The sequence below is a fragment of the Hemiscyllium ocellatum genome, chromosome 19, assembly GCF_020745735.1.
Source record: "Hemiscyllium ocellatum isolate sHemOce1 chromosome 19, sHemOce1.pat.X.cur, whole genome shotgun sequence".
In the NCBI taxonomy this organism is placed as follows: Eukaryota; Metazoa; Chordata; class Chondrichthyes; order Orectolobiformes; family Hemiscylliidae; genus Hemiscyllium; species Hemiscyllium ocellatum.
In genome coordinates, this window is record NC_083419.1 from 3262277 (window position 1) to 3281729 (window position 19453).

Genomic DNA, 19453 nt, shown 5'->3' on the forward strand with positions numbered 1-19453 from the left:
ACCCTGACCGTATCACTATTTATTTTGACAAATTCACTGGTAAGTCTCACCCCCAGTCACCCTCACCAGCCTACCCCACCCCCAAAGGTTGTCACTCTGACCCTCCCAACATCGTGGTCACTCTTAAGCTGCCACGTGTTCAGCCTGACCTCCACTCAGTGTTCACGCTGACCCCCGCAGTGTTCACTCTCTGACCCGCCCTCAGTGTCCACCCTGACCCCTCCCCAGTGTTCACCCTGACCCCCCCTCAGTATTCACTCTGACCTCCCCCTCAGTGTTCACCCTGACTCCCCCATCAGTGTTCACCCTGACCCCACCTCAGTATTCACTCTGACCCCCCCCCTCCAAGTTGACCAAGCAAACCAGATCAGAAGCCACATGACAACAGGTTCTAGTCCGAACAGGTTTAACAGTTGGATCGTAAGTGAAGGGGATGGCCTATAATCCAATTCATTGAAGCAGAGAGGTAATTACAAAAAAATTAAAAATCAGGTGGTGCTGGAGACAAACCAAATGACTGGAATAATATGCTAGGTGTAAGAGTCGCATGCCGAAGGCCTAACCAAAGTGACAAGTAATCCAAAAGTGTACAAACTGATTAAGGTAGAGAGATCATAACAGGTTATCAGGATGATGGTATTAAAACAGGACAATATGGAAGATTTTACAAATACGAACAGTGTGGTGAGATCACACATTGCGCAGTGTGAACCCAATCCATGGTTGAGGCCATTTTGGGTTCAACATGGAGGGCCAAAGGGCTGGACAGCGCTGTTATGTTCTATGTATCTTCATTGATGTGGAACTTGGCTATCAGTTTAACCAGAAATTAATGAAGCCAGGCTTTCATAATTAAGGCATAAAGCAAGTTTCTTATCTCCAGGGGTAAAGACAGGGCATCTCAGCTGTCTAAGGAAATAAAGGTTAAAATATCTCCAGGATTGGGCAGCACGGTGGCACAGTGGTTAGCACTACTGCCTCACAGTGCCAGAGACCCGGGTTCAATTCCCGCTTCAGGTGACTGACTGTGTGGAGTTTACACATTCTCCCTGTGTTTGTGTGGGTTTCCTCCGGGTGCTCAGGTTTCCTCCCACAGTCCAAAAATGTGCAGGCCAGGTGAATTGGTCGTGCTTAATTGTCCGTAGTGTCAGGGGCAGGGGTAAATGTAGGGGAATGGGTCTGGGTGGGTTGCTCTTCAGCAGGTTGGTGTGGACTTGTTTGGCCGAAGGGCCTGTTTCCACACTAAGTAATCTAATCAGTGTTCATTCTGACCCCCCCCCCCCTCAGTGTTCACTCTGAACCCCTCCCAGTGTTCACCCTGATCCCCCCCCCAGTGTTCACCCTGACCCCCCCCGTGTTCACTCTGACCCCTCAGAGTTCACCCTGACCCCCCCCTCAGTGTTCACTCTGACCCCCCCACAGTGTTCACCCTGACCCCCCTCAGTATTCACCCTGACCCCCCCACAGTGTTCACCCTGACCCCCCCTCAGTGTTCACCCTGACCCGCCCTCAGTGTTCACCCTGCCCATGCCCCCAGTGGTCACCCTGACCCCCCCACAGTGTTCACCCTGACCCCCCCCTCAGTGTTCACTCTGACCCCCCCTCAGTATTCACCCTGACCCCCCCTCAGTGTTCACCCTGATCCTCCCCAGTGTTCACCCTGACCCCTCAGTGTTCACTCTGACCCCCTCAGTGTTCACTCTGACCCCCTCAGAGTTCACCCTGACCCCCCTCAGAGTTCACCCTGACCCCTGTGTTCACTCTGACCCCCTCAGTGTTCACTCTGACCCCCTCAGAGTTCACCCTGACCCCCCCTCAGTGTTCACCCTGATCCTCCCCAGTGTTCACCCTGACCCCTCAGTGTTCACTCTGACCCCCTCAGAGTTCACCCTGACCCCCCTCAGAGTTCACCCTGACCCCTCAGTGTTCACTCTGACCTCCACAGTGTTCACCCTGACCCCCCCCCACAGTGTTCACCCTGACCCCCCCACAGTGTTCACCCTGACCCCCCCCACAGTGTTCACTCTGACCCCCCCCCTCAGTGTTCACTCTGACCCCCCCCCCCCCTCAGTGTTCACCCAGCCCACGCCCCCAGTGGTCACTCTGGATATTGCTGCTGAGCAGGGATGCCCCGCCCCGGCCCCGGGGAGAACCACGTGAGAGCGGGGGGGTGACGTCAGGAGGGGCGTGTCCCAGTGATGGCGGTCTCCCTGACTCCCCGCTTCCGGCGGTTAACAAGCAGCAGCTCAGTGAGGGGGAGGCGGCACCCAGGTACCCGGCCCCGGGGGTGGGGTCCCGTCCCTCCCCTCACTGGGGGGGTGTGGCAACCCTCGATGGTGGGGGGAAGGGAATGGAGACCCTCGATGGGGGGGGGGGAAAGGGAATGGAGACCCTCGATGGGGGGGGGGGAAAGGGAATGGAGACCCTCGATGGGGGGGGGGAAGGGAATGGAGACCCTCGATGGGGGGGGGAAGGGAATGGAGACCCTCGATGGGGGGGGGGAAGGGGAGGGGAATGGAGACCCTCGATGGGGGGGGGAAGGGGAGGGGAATGGAGACCCTCGATGGGGGGGGGAAGGGGAGGGGAATGGAGACCCTCGATGGGGGGGGGAAGGGGAGGGGAATGGAGACCCTCGATGGGGGGGGGAGGGGAGGGGAATGGAGACCCTCGATGGGGGGGGGAGGGGAGGGGAGGGGAATGGAGACCCTCAATGGGGGGAGGGGAGGGGAGGGGAATGGAGACCCTCGATTGGGGGGGGGGAAGGGAATGGAGACCCTCGATGGGGGGGCGGGAATGGAGACCCTTGATATGGGGGGGGGGAGGAATGGAGACCCTTGATGGGGGGGGGAGGAATGGAGACCCTCAATGGGGGGGGGGGGGGAGGAGGGGAGGGGAATGGAGACCCTCAATGGTGGGGGAGGGGAATGGAGACCCTCAATGGGGGGAGGGGAGGGGAATGGAGACCCTCAATGGGGGGGGCGGGAATGGAGGGGAGTAGCGTGAGGAATGGACAAATGTTTATCGTTTACATAAATGACTTAGATGAGAATATAAAATGCATGGTTAGTAAGTTTGCAAAGGATTAGTGGTGCTGGAACGTCAATTTTTACTGTTTCTTGGATGCTGCCTGATCTGCTGTGCACCTTCCAGTACCACTTATCCAAAATCTGATTTCCAGCATCTGCAGTCATTGTTTTTACCTTATTGGGTAGTGATGGTCAACAGAAAGACTTGCATGTTCAGGTACAGAATCCTTTGATGATTCCATCACAGGCAGATAGAATGGTTAAGCAGGCAGTGGAATGTCATGATTTGGAGATGCTGGTGTTGGACTGGGGTGTACAAAGTTAAAAATCACACAACACCAGGTTATAGTCCAACAGGTTTATTTGGAAGCGTTGCTCCAAAAGCTAGTTTGCTTCCAATTAAACCTGTTGGACTGTAACCTGGTGTTGTGTGATTTTTTTTAACAATGGGATGTCATGTTGAGAAAGTTATCAGAGGACATTCGTGAAGTCTCTTCTGGAGTACTGTCTCCAGTTCCGGTTGCCCTCTTATAAGGAGGATATTCTTAAGCTGGAGAAAGTTCAGCAATGATTTACCACGATTTGGGGAATGGAGGGTTTGAGTTTTAAAGAGAGACTGGGGCTTTTTTCACTGTGGCATTGGTTGAGGGGTGACCATGTAGAAGTTTATAAAATCATGAGGGGTATAGTCAAGGTGAAGCGCAGGTGTCATTTGCCTACGGTGGGGGATTTCAGGATTAGGGTTCTTAAGGTAAGATTTAAAAAAAAAGACATGGGGGTAATTTTTTATACTCAGTAGTTTAGACTATAAGACATTGGAGCAAAACTTAGGCCATTCAGCCCATTGAGTCTGCTCAAGGAGGAGAAAGTGAGGACTGCAGATGCTGGAGATCGGAGTCATAGAGTGTGGTGCTAGAAAAGCACAGCCGATCAGGCAGCATACGAGGAGTAGATGAGTCTATGTTTCGAGCATAAGCTCTTCATTCCTGGTGAAGAGCCTATGCTCGAAATGTTAACTCTCCTGCTCCTTGGATGAGTCCTGACCAGCTGTGCTTTTCCAGCATCACACCCTTTGATTCTGATAACTTTCTTAACCCTATTCTTCTGCTTTCTCCCTATAACCTTTGATCCCCTTTACAATCAGTAACCCATCTATCTCAGCCTTTAATATACTCAATGACTTGGCCTCCACAGCCTTCTGTGGCAGTGAATTCCATAGATTCCCCACTCTGGCTGAAGACGTTTCTCCTTGTCTCTGTTTTAAAAGATCTTCCCTTTACTAGTTTGTATGTGGAATTAACTTCCAGAAGGAGTGGTCGATGTGAATGCAGTTACAATATTTAAAATCCATTTGGGGAAGTACATGATTAAGAAATGTTCTGAGGGATTTGGGCCAGGTGCAGGTAGGTGGTACTAGTTCAGTTTGGGATTATGGTCTGCACAGGCTGGTTGGACTAAAGTGCTGTAAAACTCTATAGCAGGATGGGGAAGTAGTTTGGGGAATGGATGTGGGTGAGGGGAGTAATGGAGAAGTTAGGAGAATGGTGGGAGTGAGGGGAGGTGAAAGTGTGTTGGGGTTTGAGGATGTGTGGGTGTATGGAATGAACGGGATGGAGATTGGGCGAGTGAGGAGAATGGGATGCTGAGAGAAATCTGGGGAAGGTTGTATGGCTGAGGAGAATACAGAGTTGGGGAATGGGGGTGTTGGTATGGGGTGCATGAGAGCAATGAGGGTAGAGGAATGGAGGTGGGAGAAAGGGTTTGGATGTTGGGGTGGGGTCAGGGATTGGGGTATATGTATGTGAGCATGTGGAGTCAGCGAGATCATGGGAGGCTGAGGGGTCAGGATGCTATTTATGGGGTGCAAGGGTATGGAGTTGGGGGTCTCGGCATTGAAATGGAGGTGAGAGTTGGGTTGAGGGCGAGAAGTCAGTGAGAGTGAATCAACAGCCATTTTTGGGTGCACATTTAAGATGAGACTACCTTAATTTTTTTGCATATGTATAATATGACAAAATGCTGCCACATGCCTTTGGAACAATCATTTTTGAAAACTCATTTCTGAACCAAGTGCTCTCAGTGGATTTCTCCTTATCGTTTTTGCCTGCTGCCAGATGGTCACCAACTTCAAGTATTTAACTTGTGTCATTTGCATGTGAGAGACAGTCACTTCTTGGAACATGCTTTCTGAAGTCCCTCCATTTCTCATTTATGACCATGTCTCTGCTTTTTGTCAAGTTCACGAGCTTTGAGCTGAATGTTGGCCATGTTGCCTGGCATGTGTTGCTCAACATAATCTTAAACATCTACGTTGAGCAAAGTTTGTACAGTTCAGGTCACAATTGTGCTGCTATTAGCATTCTGCATCATGTTATGTTTTGTAAAAGTAGTATAAGTTAATCTCTAAAATGTAAAAGATAAGTCAAATCACAATACATTGAGTTAAATATTAAACTGAATCCTCTCCAATAAAACTAGCAAAGTATTCCTCCCCATGAATTCTAAATGTCATGCAACAGGCATAACAATTTGCTGCATTGTTTATTTTAAGATTTGATCAATGTCATGATTCTTTATGACATGAACAAACTGTCATGACTTAATATCTTTGTCAAGCATCAATGTTTTGCAATGCACAATGCCTCTAAATACTAAATGCATACCTTGAAATGGGACAATTCACTTACTTGCTGAGTCCAAACTTTAAATTCTGTCTTACTGCCTCTGATCTCCAAATATCGTCCGATCTTTTCCATAGTTTATTGGTTAAAACTACACTAAGGATTGCTTTTCACTCCCTTCTAAACCCGCACCGTAATGCTTTGCAACTGATCTGCTTTTGAAATTTTTCCGAGTTTGGTAAATTATCTGAATGTTTTGGTTTATGAAGTCCTGTGTGACAGTAGTGATTCAAACTTGATACTGATAAAAGGTATGACTGCTACTTTGTTGTCATCCAATTGTTAAACGGTTTTATTTCACAGCAATTGGCTCCACAGAGAAGGAATTATGATTGATTTTTGCTTCCCCCATATCAGTTGATCACCTTGCTCAGTGGAGCACCTTCAGCGTTTTCTTTTTTAACCTGGAAAGATGTGGGAATTCAGTCTTGTGGAGAAGCCATGGCTGTATCTGATTCTTTCGATTTCCGTATTCACTTGTGTGATGACCTCAATTTGAATCCTTTGACCTTTGTCCCTGCCATTGCAACAGTGATTCGCCAACAGATTTACTCCTACCCTACAGACAGTATTCTAACAAATCCATCTGATGAGAGAGTGATCATTAAGCTGAATGTTCTCCTAAAAAAACCCAACATTGTCCAGATTTTGTCAAATCTTCCATTCCTCCTTCACAGTGTTTACAGCACAGAAATTATCTGACTCAGCAGACTCAAGCTTTGATTCCTGATAAACGTACTCCTACCCCTGCGCCATTCAACCCCATCAAGTTCACCATTAAAAAGATGAATTGTTTTTAGATTTATTGTTTTTGCCCCAATTTGTCGCGAAAGGCACCACAGTGCATTTTTCTGAATTAAAGTATTTTTTTCAGTAGTATAGATTATACTTGAGCTATGATACCCAGAAACTTATGCTGCTCCCTGCATCCTACTTATAAAAAGTATCTTGTTGTATTTGGTGAGAAATAATTAGAAAGTGAATTGAGGTTTGAATGATATTGTATAAAATATTTTAATAGTGATAATTACTTAGAAAGAATGAAGAAAGTGTATCAATGTATAGTTTCACAGAACGTAGTTGAGACAAACCACTTGAAACACTTACAAATCATTCTGTTTCAGTTTTTCAGTTTCACTTTCTGAATTTTTAAAGCTCCCTTCAGTTTTTCCATCGTTTCTCTTAAGAATTAACTGCCCACATCAAAGTATTGCTGCCTAGCAATTTTGTTTTTCAAATGTGTGCTGGGGATTTCAGGGATAAACCTATTTATTAAAGAGACTTAACTTTAAACTTGTTTTGCATGAGACATTGAAAAATACATATTTCATGAAATTAGCTTGCATGAGCTGCACAGGCTGGCAGTGCTTTATACATTCTGCATTTAGTTTATTTTGAAGATTGTGTATTTCACAGAATTGTAGAAGTGTGACTGAACAGGAGGAGGCCATTCAGCCCATCATATCTCTACAAACTGTCCCAATAATCAGTCTGATTTTGTGCCATTCTCTTGTCTTTTGCTGTTAACTTTGATCCACATAGTTATTGATTGCCCTTTTGAATGGCTGAATTGAACCTACCTCCAGGCAGTGTTACCCATACCTAACAACTCGCTATGTGAAAATGTATTCCTCTCAGATAACTTTGCTGTCTTTCCAGATCACATTAAATCTGTGCCCCCTTATTATTGTTTCTTTTGAGCAAGAGCAGTATCTCTATCTACTCTCTGCAGACCACTTGTGACTTTGAAAATTTCTTTTGAATCTTCTTTAAGCCTTCTGTCTTGTCAAGTAGAACAATCCCAACCTCTCCAATCTATCCTCACAACTGACGTTTCTCATCCCTGGAACTCTCCTTGTAAATATCTTCTGCATTCCTCAGTGAATAAACACCCTCCTTGTAATGTGCTGCTCAGAGCTGTCCACCAGCTAAGGTAACAAGTATCTTGTATGTACTTCGCAAAACCACTTTGCATTTGTACTCTGAGCCTATTAATAAAACTAAGGAAACTATCCTTAATTGATTGTTCTCTCCACCTGCCTTGATTGTTGCACAAATATATCTTGGTTTTTCAGCTACTGTGTACCTGAAGAATTGTATCTCTTATTTTGTTGACTGTTCACGTTCTTGCTACCAAACTCTATCACCTCTCTCTTTTCTTCATTGAATTTTATCTGCTTACCCCTCCAGTTGAACCACCTGATGAATGAGCAGCGCTCTGAAAGCCAGTGCTTCCAATTAAACCTGTTGGACTATAACCTGGTGTTGTGTGATTTTTAACTTTGTACACCCCAGTCCAACACTGGCATCTCCAAGTTCGTATTTTTGGAGCTTCTTTTCAGCATGCATTACTTTACAGGAGGTTACAGGTGACAGACAAAAAAAAAAATTATTTGTCCAAGACCCTAAGCTTGTTTATCCACACTAACGATCAGTCAGCCAGAGTAATGTGATTATGCTCATGACAATGCATTTCCAGCGAGCTGCATTAATTGAAAAAAATGTAATTGCACTTCATACACTGGCAAGTCATATCAATTGTCGTCAACATGACGTCAGTACCTCTGAATATTTATCACTAGTCTGTCTAAAGTCTTGGTATTCGTTGCTTGAGCCAATTCATGTCGATAATGCAACAATGCAGAACGCCACATGGCATTGTGTTGAATGCCTTCTGAAGGTCCACGTATCCCATGTCAACAGCTTCAGTTTCTCCATCCCTGTCTTTCTGCTACCTCTTTTTAAAGAAAGTGCATGTTAATTCAACGTAATTTCTTCTGTTAGACATCCATGCTGGCTTTCCAAATCAACTCATGTTTTTCTGCTTTTTGGGCGCATAGAGTCTGGACAAATTAGCACCATCTGTTGTGGGTTCAGGAGAGCTCACACAATCACAGCCCTCTGGTTTGGCTCCATCTGTGGAGAAAGATGCAAACAGAAGCAAGGAGAAACCTCAAGCTGGCTGTATAAACATGTCTCTCTCTCCTTTTTGAAGTTTCTCTAGTTCTGTGTCGAAAGAGTAGGAAAATTGCATTCAGGGCCACTGAAATAAATCGTCCAAAAAGGAAAAGCCAAGACTCTGAATCCAGTCAATCAATCAGTAAAACTTGATGGTCGTATTGTCATCATAGAATTTGAAATATTGAGAGAACTACGCATCTAGTTTTGTGATGTGGATGGCTGATACAGATCTTTATTTCCCAAACTCCTTTTATTTTCTTTTCTGTAATATTTGTCTTGACTGTTTCTCGGTGTCTGGAAATTGAACTGGAGTAAGGTTTAAGCAGTTTCTCATAAATGAGCAATTCATTTTGTTCCTTTTCTTGCCATTGTTTAGAAAATTGGTTTGGTTGCAACGAACAGTTGTTTTGTTAATGACTAAAACCTGATGTGTATTTTTTTTTAACCTGAATCAGATGGTCAGGTAAATCGGATATTTTAGTAATTTAATTAAGTTTTCAAATATGTGGGAACTTTGTAACCAATAGGCATTGGTATCAGTGTACTCTTTCAAGCAATACAGTCAGCTTTCACCAGTGAAGAAATGATCATTTCATTAGGCAAGACAGTTTTTTTGATGCTGACAGGGAGATCAAACCAGGTAAGGACAGCAGCTTTTCTGTCTATGAAGGACAGCGGTGAACCAGATGGGTTTTTGTAGAAATCGATGATAGTGTCGTGATCACCATTATTGACACCATCTTTTGTTTTCAGATTGTCTGAACTGATTTTCATTTCCAACAGTTGCGATGGTGGGATTTGAGTACGTGCCCCTGGGCATTAGCCTAGGCCTCTGGATTGTTAGCATTCCCACTACATCAGGTGCACATGGTTGTACTGCAGAGTTGTGCACAGGATGTGAAAAAATTTAATATTCTGAGAGATGTGACAAAGCATGATCCAAATAAGCTCCTTTCTTAAGATTCTCCTTTTTTTAAAATTCAGGATATTCAGAACCTTTTCATGCAACACAGCTGTGGAATAATATTATTCATGCCCTCCATACTCAGGTGGACCTGAGGCAGCAGAGACTGCATTGGAGAATGCACGGTGACTGTTTCACTGGGGCTGATGCTGTTGATGTGGTGCTGAGTTACCTCATGCAAAACGTTTACTTCAGCAACAACGACATTTCGAGGCTGAAGGCAGCCCGTCTCTGCCAGGCTTTGATGGATCATAGAGTGTTCTATCCTGTTGGTACAAGACTCTTCAGCAAAGAGCGGGAAAATCTGTTTGAGGATCGCAGCAGCAGTCTCTATAAATTTGTGGACAGCTACACATTACCAGGTGCTGGGAAAGACCAAGAAATTGAGAATCTGTTATGTTATAAGAGACTGGTGTCAAAGAGGAAATTTCCTAAGTAAGTTTTTAAAAAATCTTTCTCTGGATATGGGCAGTGTTGATTGTACAGCATGACATGAAGTTGCTTGCTAGCAGCCAGACATGTTGGTGTGAGATGGCCGTTTGATAGAGCTCCACATAAGGTAAATGTGACTGTTTCATTCCTTAAAGATCTTAATGAACCAACTCACTTTTTGTGGCAATTGGACAGTTTGATCTTTACTGAATAATTTTTCATTTCCAGATTTACAAATTAAATTCAAACACTCAACCTGTCTTGGGAGTATTAGAAATTAGGTTCTCTGTATTACTATACCAGAAAAGTTGCCATAACACTGCCATATCCAGCAGTTTCAAAGTGACCATGAGATTTTTGTCTGTTGTGATCTGGGGAATTTGTATTGTTGCATGTAGATGTTACATTTTCACATCATGCTTAACAATACATGTCAGTGCAAAATACAATTTGAATGTATATTATTTGAATTATCTTTCTTATTGTTTAGAAGTATAGAACATAGGAGCATGAAGAGGCCACTCAGCCTTTTGGGTTTGCTACTTCATGCAATGTGATCATGGCTGATTGTTATCAGTCCTCTGTTCCTGCTTTTTACCCTTTGATTCCTTTAGTTCTTAAAAACTGGATCTAACTTTGTGTAGAAAACTATGGATGTTTTAGCTCTCCAGCCTAAGGCTGTGGAAAAGCAACTGCTGTCATAGTTATACAGCATGGAAACAGACCCTATGGTCTACTCCTAAGCCCATCTGGTCAAGGTCTCATTGTACTCTGAGATAACCTTCTTCACTGTCCACAAGACTATCAATTTTGGTGTCACCTACAAAATTACGAGCCAATCCTCTTATATTCACATCCAAATCATTTATGTAAATATCAAAAGCAGTAGACTGCTCTGTCTGACTCGCAGTAAGAGAGCAATTTAGGTTAACTGTCATTCAGTTATATTTTTTCCTTTGACATGGTCAGGTAGTTGAGCTGATTGCTGTGGAGGATGGTATAATTGTGTGAAATTGGATCGAACGTACAGCACAGACAGGCCATTTGGCCCAATTAGTTTTTGCAAACACTTCTGTTATTAATAAGATTATTGAGTTGGAATCTGTATTTCAGTGGAGTTTTCATTTGTGAAACCCTCCCTAGCCATTGTTGCATTGGCATGAATCTGGATATAATGTGACACCTCTTGTGCACCAAAGAAGAACAAGTTATTCAGTGTTTTTTTAATTTTGATTTCGCACAATCTCTTGATTGTGCGCAATGCAGTATTTGATTTTACTCTAATTGCACTGTTTGAATTTTGTAACACCAGTCTCAAATAGTCAATGATTAAAAAGTATTTCATGATGACTTCCAAAACCTTGATATGAAATTCTAATTGTTCCTTATTTTGTTTTTATTAAACAGACCAGTCAAACTTGCTTTTTCGAATCCTGTTGCTTTGGAAGCTTGTGATAAAAGAATTGAAGAGCTTTTTCATACTATCAACCTCCGTCCATCATTACGGCCAAACCTAAAAGTAAAAAGCCGAACCAGCTATCTGACCAAAAAAGGTGAAGTTTTTTTCCAATTTTTTTGGTCACATGGACCGACCTGTGCAAACTGATTTTTACTTTTCTGTATGTGCCTGTCACTGTGTTTCCTCCAAAATGTGATTTGTTAAAGCAATTTAATTAAACCCTATCTGTACATTCCATTTCATTTCTGATCGAGATTCCCAGTATGAAAGTTAGACATTAATTTAATTTCATCTCTCGTGCATGGAAGAAGCTACAAGTTTTATGCACTTGACATTTCAAATGAATTTTAATAGCAGAGTCTCCCAAGTTCCTACTGTCATTTGTGAGTAAGCACACTCAATGCTGAATGTGGATTTCAGCTGGCACTGAGACAGAGATTTCATTTGACATGAGTTTCTGACTTTGATCCTTTTGGCCTGCATTTTGCAAGCAATCCAGTTGTGTCACTCCTCCTCGTCCGGGGGGGGGGGATATGTGAAAACCAGTCTCTGCAACTGCCATTCAATAACCGAGTGATGAAGAAATGGACCTATGTTGAGTTAAACCAATGCAATTGGCTGTGTTTGTGGCCAATGTAGCCTCTAGGTGAAGCCAACCATGCATTGCTCAAATGTTAGTTTGTTTTCAATTCCATCTCAATGAAGTTCTTTGGGATGTTTTCAGTATTAAAGGTGGTACATAGAATATGTTATTTGTACAAGAGAATCACTGAGATTCCTAATCTCTGGTAAAAATGATAGAAGAGCAGCAGGAACCCCAAACATGTCAGTGATTATTTGAGAGAAATGGTGTTTACTGTTTATTATTAGTTGAGTTACTCCTGTGTTTCTGCTAGCTGAGTGGAGACAGGTTTTGTTTCTACAGTGAAATGAGTTTTCTGTCCTCATAAACTTTTATGAGAAGCTAGTGTGATATCACAGGTGCAGCTACACCTGCTCCGATCGGTCTGTGTCATATTTGCGTTGGGAGTATACACTTCATCCTGGGATTGCTCACCTTCGTTCTCCCATACCTTTATTTCCGAGTTCCACTGTGGCTGGTCGATTAGTTTAGTTATCCAAATCCAAGAATTCAGGAAAAAGGGCAAGAAAATCCTCTAAGTGAGGGTTGAGTTTAGTTGAGAGGGAGAGACAGACTCTGGTATTGTAACTAACCGCTGATTTTAATCACATTTTCTTTTGTGCTTAAGCGAAGAGTGAGATGTTACTGTATTTGCATCAGCTCTATTTCACAGAAGCAAAGTTAAATTCTTTCACTGCCCCAAGAATCAGTCCCAGCTCCTGGAAATTAACCCCTTCTTCATTATGGCATTTGTTCTGTTTGCTACCACAACTATGTGGTAGAGTGTCACAATTACCTGAAGAATTGGGAACAATTTTTGTGTTTCTGGTTACTTGCTTGGATTGTGTCTGATTGACACTGCCAATTAATGCTTGCTTGAGAACTCTCAAACCCAGTGCAGAAAGCACTATTTTGATCAGCAAACAGAGGAGACCCCATTCCATCAGGGTGGGGTAAATTTTAACCCGCTTCAGGTAAAAAGCTGATGTCTAACCTACTGTCACAATAACTTTGATTTTATATGTGGTTCTCTTAATGGTTTGACTGAAATAAGAAAATTTTAAAAGGAATTTACAGGCAATCAAAGTCAAACTGGGATGATCAAGTAACTGTTCTGCTTCTGGTCCTGTTAAAACTGTTGACCATTCCTTGACTCAAATTTTTTGGGATGGAGTAAATTCGTACTACGTTTGAATGCCCCCCCCCCCGTCCTGAATTGTTGCAGTCAGTCACTTAGCAGCCAATGAAATAGTTTTAGAATGTATTTGCTATTGTAATATCAAAAAGCACAACAGTTAATTGCTGTCACTGTACTCACAGACTTGAGAATTGTGGTTTCTCTGCCCTGTCCTTTTCCCCTTCTGCAGAAATTAACCCACGGCTTGAGTATGCATTTCAATATAAAAATTGCATGCATTGACTAATCAGTTTGTGACTGTGAGATTGTTTATAACTCAGCATGTGAATACTAATGATGTTTCTTACTGTGCTTCTCTTCTACTTTCAACAATCCTCCACAACAGTTGTAGAGGATGTTTGGAAGCAAACAACTTTACTGCAGCTGCTACATTTAATTCACCTTCCCATCTTGGACAACATCCTGGAATCTCCAATGAAAGCAAAACGAAGACGACTAGTTCAGTTCAATCAGAAAATTGATCTTGTTATCTCCAACACGTTCCTGGATCGAGAGGTTTCTCAGAGCCTAAATCTGCCCTAGTTAGTATTTGCGAATACCTTTGTATCTCATTCAAAGAATTAGGAACAAATAGCATTTAAGTGTAATAGGTCTGCGATCTGAAGTATTGCCTTAATTTTTTACTGTGCAGAGAAGATGAAATTGCTGGAAGATCTGTCATAAATCTCTTTCCATTTATTAGCTATTTGGTAAAAAATGAGACATTGCATGCGGTGTATGCAAAACCTGAAAAACATCTTCAAATGAGCTTCTTCACATCTCGCTACACTCTTGCTCACCCTCTTACATTTGTATGTGTTACTTTATGCAAAGTTCAAGTAATTTGGTAAAATCAAAGAGGACTGATTAAGGATGATCAGCCATAATCATCTTGAATGGTGGTGCAGGCTCAAAGGGCAGAATGGCCTACTCCTGCACCTATTGTCTATTGACTAATTTTCACCAGGGTTTTGTAGAAGCTATTTCATCCAAATTTGTTGTCGGGTATTAACATATCAGAAATTTTGTGCACATGATTCTAGAACTGAGGGATACAGGAATGGGGTGAGAACTGACAAATTGGGATTGTTCTTTTGCAAACAAAGAAGACTGAGAAGCGATTTGTTCAAGGTAACACCATAAAAGTGTAGGCAGAGAAAATGTACTTGCAATGGCTCAAAGACCCAAGAACACAGATTTAAGATGATTGACAGAAGAACCAGAGGTAACATGAGGAAAAATCTTCCATGTATAAAGCGATTAGGATCTAGAGTGCACTGCCTGATGGTGGTGGACACAGATTCAATCATAGCTTTTAAAAAGGGGTTGAATAAATATTTGAAGAAAGGAAAATAACAGGGATATGAGAAAAAAATGCAGGGAACTAGAACTAACTGGACTGATCTTGAGTTGACCTGGCACAGATTTAATGGGCTGATAAGTTAATTTCTATGTTAAACTATTCTTTAAACTAATCACAGAAACCCCCCAGAAAAAAGGCCAACCCTTACATTTGTGCACTGGAATATATTGCGTCTCTGTCAAGTTAAACCATGTGTGAGACATGCTTCCTCAGTCTCTGTGTTGGTTTGGTTTGTATCCACAGTACTGATAAGTGGTTCTCAGTTGCAGTCGATTGCCTGGAATATTTCCCAGATGAGGTGATTGTGCACACGAGTGAACTGTTATCTCAGATCGCGAATGACAGGGAGGCTGCAGAAAAATACAAACGAGTGCTGTTTGAAACAATAGTGAAGCACTATATTCAGAACAAGGAGCCACTTCTCTGTGATCGATATCGTGACATATATGCTGGGATCATTGAACTTCTTGGTAAGGAATTTGTTTTGTAGAGCTGTGTAAAGAATACAAATGTTGGTGATTTGGCCCTAAGTTATGGAACAAGATGATTTTCATTGCTTGAGAATGGTAAATCTTAGCTAATAATATGTTTCAAATTTCAATGAGTCAGCGAATATGTTCATTTAAAATAATGAGAAAGCTATATATATCATGGGCGGCATGCAAGTAATGTTTATTGACTGGTTGCCGACTGAAAAAAAACCTCAGTTACAGTGTCTGTATTAAACAAATCTTTGTGCTCTTTCTGCCTTTGTTGTTGTCCTTTTTTTTGTTAAACACATTTTTAATTATATCTGTATCACTATTTCCCCTGCCCCAATACTATTATGTTGTGCTTTGTGTTGGTCTCTTCTCTTTTCTGTCTTGCCCTTTTGTGTGCCACACTCCAAACTGTGTTTGTTAGGTTCTTGCCAATCATGCCCTATTGATGCATTGAATATATCGTTTTGCCTCTGTAAGAAAATAGGAAGAAGCCAGGATAGGATGAGCTGTTGGGAAAGTACAGCAACATTAATGACTGAATGAAAAGGTGGAGGGTGAAGTTTAAGGAGGACACCTTCCTGTGAATAGATTGGGCTGGGGGAATGGGGTGTCCAGTGGTAACGATGCCAACAGTGAGGATTCAACTGTAGGAAGGGAGCAAACTAACAAGCGGTTACCTGAGATGTTGTGGAGCGGAATGCTGGACATGTGATTAATTGTGTTAATGAGATCTGGGAATGCTGAGGGAAGCAAATAGTTGTGAACTTTCAGTCTGAAGTTTGAAAAACTTCATTCTGACCTGTAAAGGCATACCTGCATAAAGAAGGGAACCCCAATGGAACAGAGGGGGGATTGAGGGGTTGCAAGTGGTTGAGAAGCACCAGAATGACGGGACTGCATTATCTGTCTTTTGGTAATCTGGACTAAATAGCTCTGATTTATCTTGTCTATTTAGCTGCTTGGTAATTTGATCCAATATTAGAGGTTTTGTAGAACAGGAACCATCTATGAACAGAGAAACAGTTTTAATCTTGCTGGTCAGTGATGAAATTAGAGGTGTACGAGGTTTTAACTGTGTTGGCCCTCACCCACTCTTCTCCCAGGCTGGCAGGGAAACAAACAAATAGGGAAGTGTGACTTTACACAGGAACCAGGAATCCACTGAGATTGAGGTTTTTGTTACAGTCGGCAACCAGTCAATAAACATCAATCCACTTATTGTGACCTGCACCAGGCACTGGCTGGAATAAGAGTCAACATGATTAATAATCAAGTAAACCTTCAATGGCCAAAGGTGAATGAATCTCAATTACCTGGTAACCTATAATGAGGAATCAAAAAAAGCCATAATGTCTGATAAATTTTGAGTTTTGGTTTTAGGAAGTTACCAAACCAGAACTGAGAAGTAACAGGAAATTAGCAAACCAAAACTGAACTGTAACAGGAATAAATCACATGATTTTAATAATTTTCTTTGAGACAAAGATCTTTCCACAACTTTAAAATCACCAAGTACCTCAGCTTCAGGTGTAGTCGCTGTATAGTAACTGCAACAAAGTGCAGACTAAGCAGTCTTAATGTTGCACAATTTCCTCTTAACAGTGGTGGAAGATAAAGTGCCACATCAAAGATTATTGCAGAAAACAGAAGTTATGGTGTAGTAGATAGGATCTTGGCATGGAAGGAAGATTGATTGGCTGTCAGGAAACAGGCAGTAGGTGTAAACTTGTCTCTTTGTGACTGGTATGCCACAGGTCTCAGTGCTGGGGCCTCAGCTGTTCATAACTTACTAAACAATTTGGGTGAAGGGGAGGAAGTTATGATTGTCAATTTGTGATAAGACAAGGGTAAGAAAGTTGGTTGTGGATACAGCACAAAGCTCACAAAAAAAAATTAATGGGTTATTTGAGTGAGCTAAGATGTGAAATTCTCTTTTTTTTTTGGCAGGCAGAATTTTAAAAAATCAAATGGTGAGACATTGCAGAACTCAGATGCTGAGGATTTAGGGTGTCCTTGTGCATGAAGCTTAAAAGGCTTGCATGCATTGTATGCCAGTAAAGCAAGTAATTGGATCATAGAATGTTGTGGTTGTGTTCGCCGAGCTGGGAATTTGTGTTGCAGACGTTTCGTCCCCTGTCTAGGTGACATCCTCAGTGCTTGGGAGCCTCCTGTGAAGCGCTTCTGTGATCTTTCCTCCGGCATTTGTAGTGGTTTGAATCTGCTGCTACCGGTTGTCAGTTCCAGCTGTCTGCTGCAGTGGCCGGTATATTGGGTCCAGGTCGATGTGCTTGTTGATTGAAGTAAAGATTAAAAAAAGAGATAAGATAAAACTTTTTTCTCTCAGTCGTTCATGGGTGTTTGGGACTCTTTTCCTGGAAAGGTTATGGAAGCAGAGTCTTATGTTTTGAAGGCAAAGGTATGTAGATTCTTTGTTAAGCAAGATTGGGAATGTTTATCAGGAATGGGAGGGAATATGGATTTGAGGATACAATCAGATCAGCCATAATTTCTTTCAAACTCATTCATGTGATGACGGCATCACTAGCTAAACCAGCAATAATAGCCCATTCAATCATATTAGTCTGGAGTCACATGTAGGACAGGCAAGATAAAGATGGCAGTTTCCTTTCTTAAAGGACATGGGTGAACCAGATGGGTTTTTTGGACAATCGACAATGAATTCGTATTCATGATTAGATTTTTAATTCCAGATTTTCATTGAACTCAGATTCCATCATCTGATTTGGTGGAATTGAAACCCAGCTCTTCAGAGCATTACCTGGGTTTCTGGATTAAATTCAATGATAATACCGTTGCCTCACATTGAATAGCAGAGCAAACCCGAGGGGCTGAATGGCCCTGTCCTGCTCATGATTCTCTTCTGATTGAAGTGTTATGCCATACAAATATATGAAAAAAATCACTAATTAAAACATTTCTGTACAAAACTGTAGAAAGTGGTAAGCCTGGACAAGCTTTGGAAGCGGCCCAACTTTGTATTCGGTTGTTGGAGCCGAACTGGAGAGAGGAGTTGCACAGGTTGCTGTCGTTCATGGCTGTTGCTGGAACCCCGGATGCCTGCATACTGCAGAAACAGGTTTATCAGTGTTTTCAAACTCATTGTTGACAAACTATCTGATAAGAAAAGTATGACTTGAAAGTATATTCTAAAGCAATTTTCAAATATTTCTCAACAAAAGACTCAAATTTTTTGATGAAATATTTCATTTTCAGGTAAGTCTAAAGGCCAAGAGAAGAAATGTGTCAGGTCATCAAATTTGAGTTTGATTTTTTGAATTAGCTTTATTGTCACATGTACAGTCACAAAGATGTGCGGGTCAGGTGAATTGGCCAAGCTAAATTGCCCATAGTGTTAGGTAAGGGGTAAATGTAGGGGTATGGGTGGGTTGCGCTTCGGCGGGTCGGTGTGGACTTGTTGGGCCGAAGGGCCTGTTTCCACACTGTAAGTCTAATCTAATCTAATCTAATGCCTACTCAATCACGGGAAAAATGAAAAGTTTACAACCTGCCACTTCCCGCACCATTTTAGGTACAAAAATACCTAGGCATGGAATCTTGAATCACAGCAGGAAAGTAAAGCAAATTAAACATTGCAGATCCCCTTAGTACAAGGTAGAAAAACAAAGAATCACAGTGAATAGTGCAACATTACAGTCCGTAAGCGCGTGGTTGTGCTGGGCTTGCACCCCTCACAAGGACTCAGCCTTGACCCTACCGTTACCCCGCGGCTGTCCGCTCCCCCTCCCCTCTCCCTGCCCCGGGGCTGTCCGCTCCCCCTCCCCTCTCCTTGCCCCGGGCCTGCCGCGCTCCCCTCCCCCCTTTCCCTGCCCCAGGGCTGCCCGCTCCCCCTCCTCTCTCCCCACCTCGGGACTGTCCGCTCCCCCTCTCCCTGCTGCTTGGGATGATTGCCTTGTGGAAAGGCTAACTGAAAGTGACTGTTGTCCAGCTATCTATGCCTAAAGTCAGCCCAGTGATGAATCCCAAAAATGTCTACCTGAAATTTGGGCTCAAAAGAGAAGTAATTTTTTACTGCACCTTGGATATCCTTGGGGATCTCAAAACACACTTTTACAACCAGTGAAACAATTTTCATGAAGTGTAATCCGTGAAGGAAATGCATCAGCCTATTTATACTTCAATGTTCCATAAACAGCCAGATAAATGTCTGGAAATCTGCTTTAAGTGATCCTAGTTGAGGAATAAATATCGATGAACGAACCACTTTCCCCCTCATTTTCAGTTAAATAGCCCCAGAGGAATTTTTT

At 42.7% G+C, this 19453-nt stretch overlaps 1 protein-coding gene across 2 annotated transcripts in view; it reads left to right on the top strand.

The window, feature by feature from the left end:
- The first annotated feature begins 2191 nt into the window (after positions 1-2191).
- Positions 2192-19453, top strand: part of depdc4 (DEP domain containing 4) — a 30604-nt gene continuing 13342 nt past the window's right edge. The window contains exons 1-6 of one of the 2 annotated variants that reach the window (XM_060839189.1): positions 2192-2271; positions 9718-10067; positions 11472-11617; positions 13669-13864; positions 14929-15155; positions 18122-18264. In XM_060839189.1, the coding sequence (XP_060695172.1) occupies positions 9751-10067; positions 11472-11617; positions 13669-13864; positions 14929-15155; positions 18122-18264 (1029 nt within the window). In that variant the 5' untranslated portion in view covers positions 2192-2271; positions 9718-9750. Of the gene's footprint in view, positions 2272-9652; positions 10068-11471; positions 11618-13668; positions 13865-14928; positions 15156-18121; positions 18265-19453 lie in introns of both variants that reach the window. The other variant, XM_060839188.1, reaches the window with a different exon arrangement.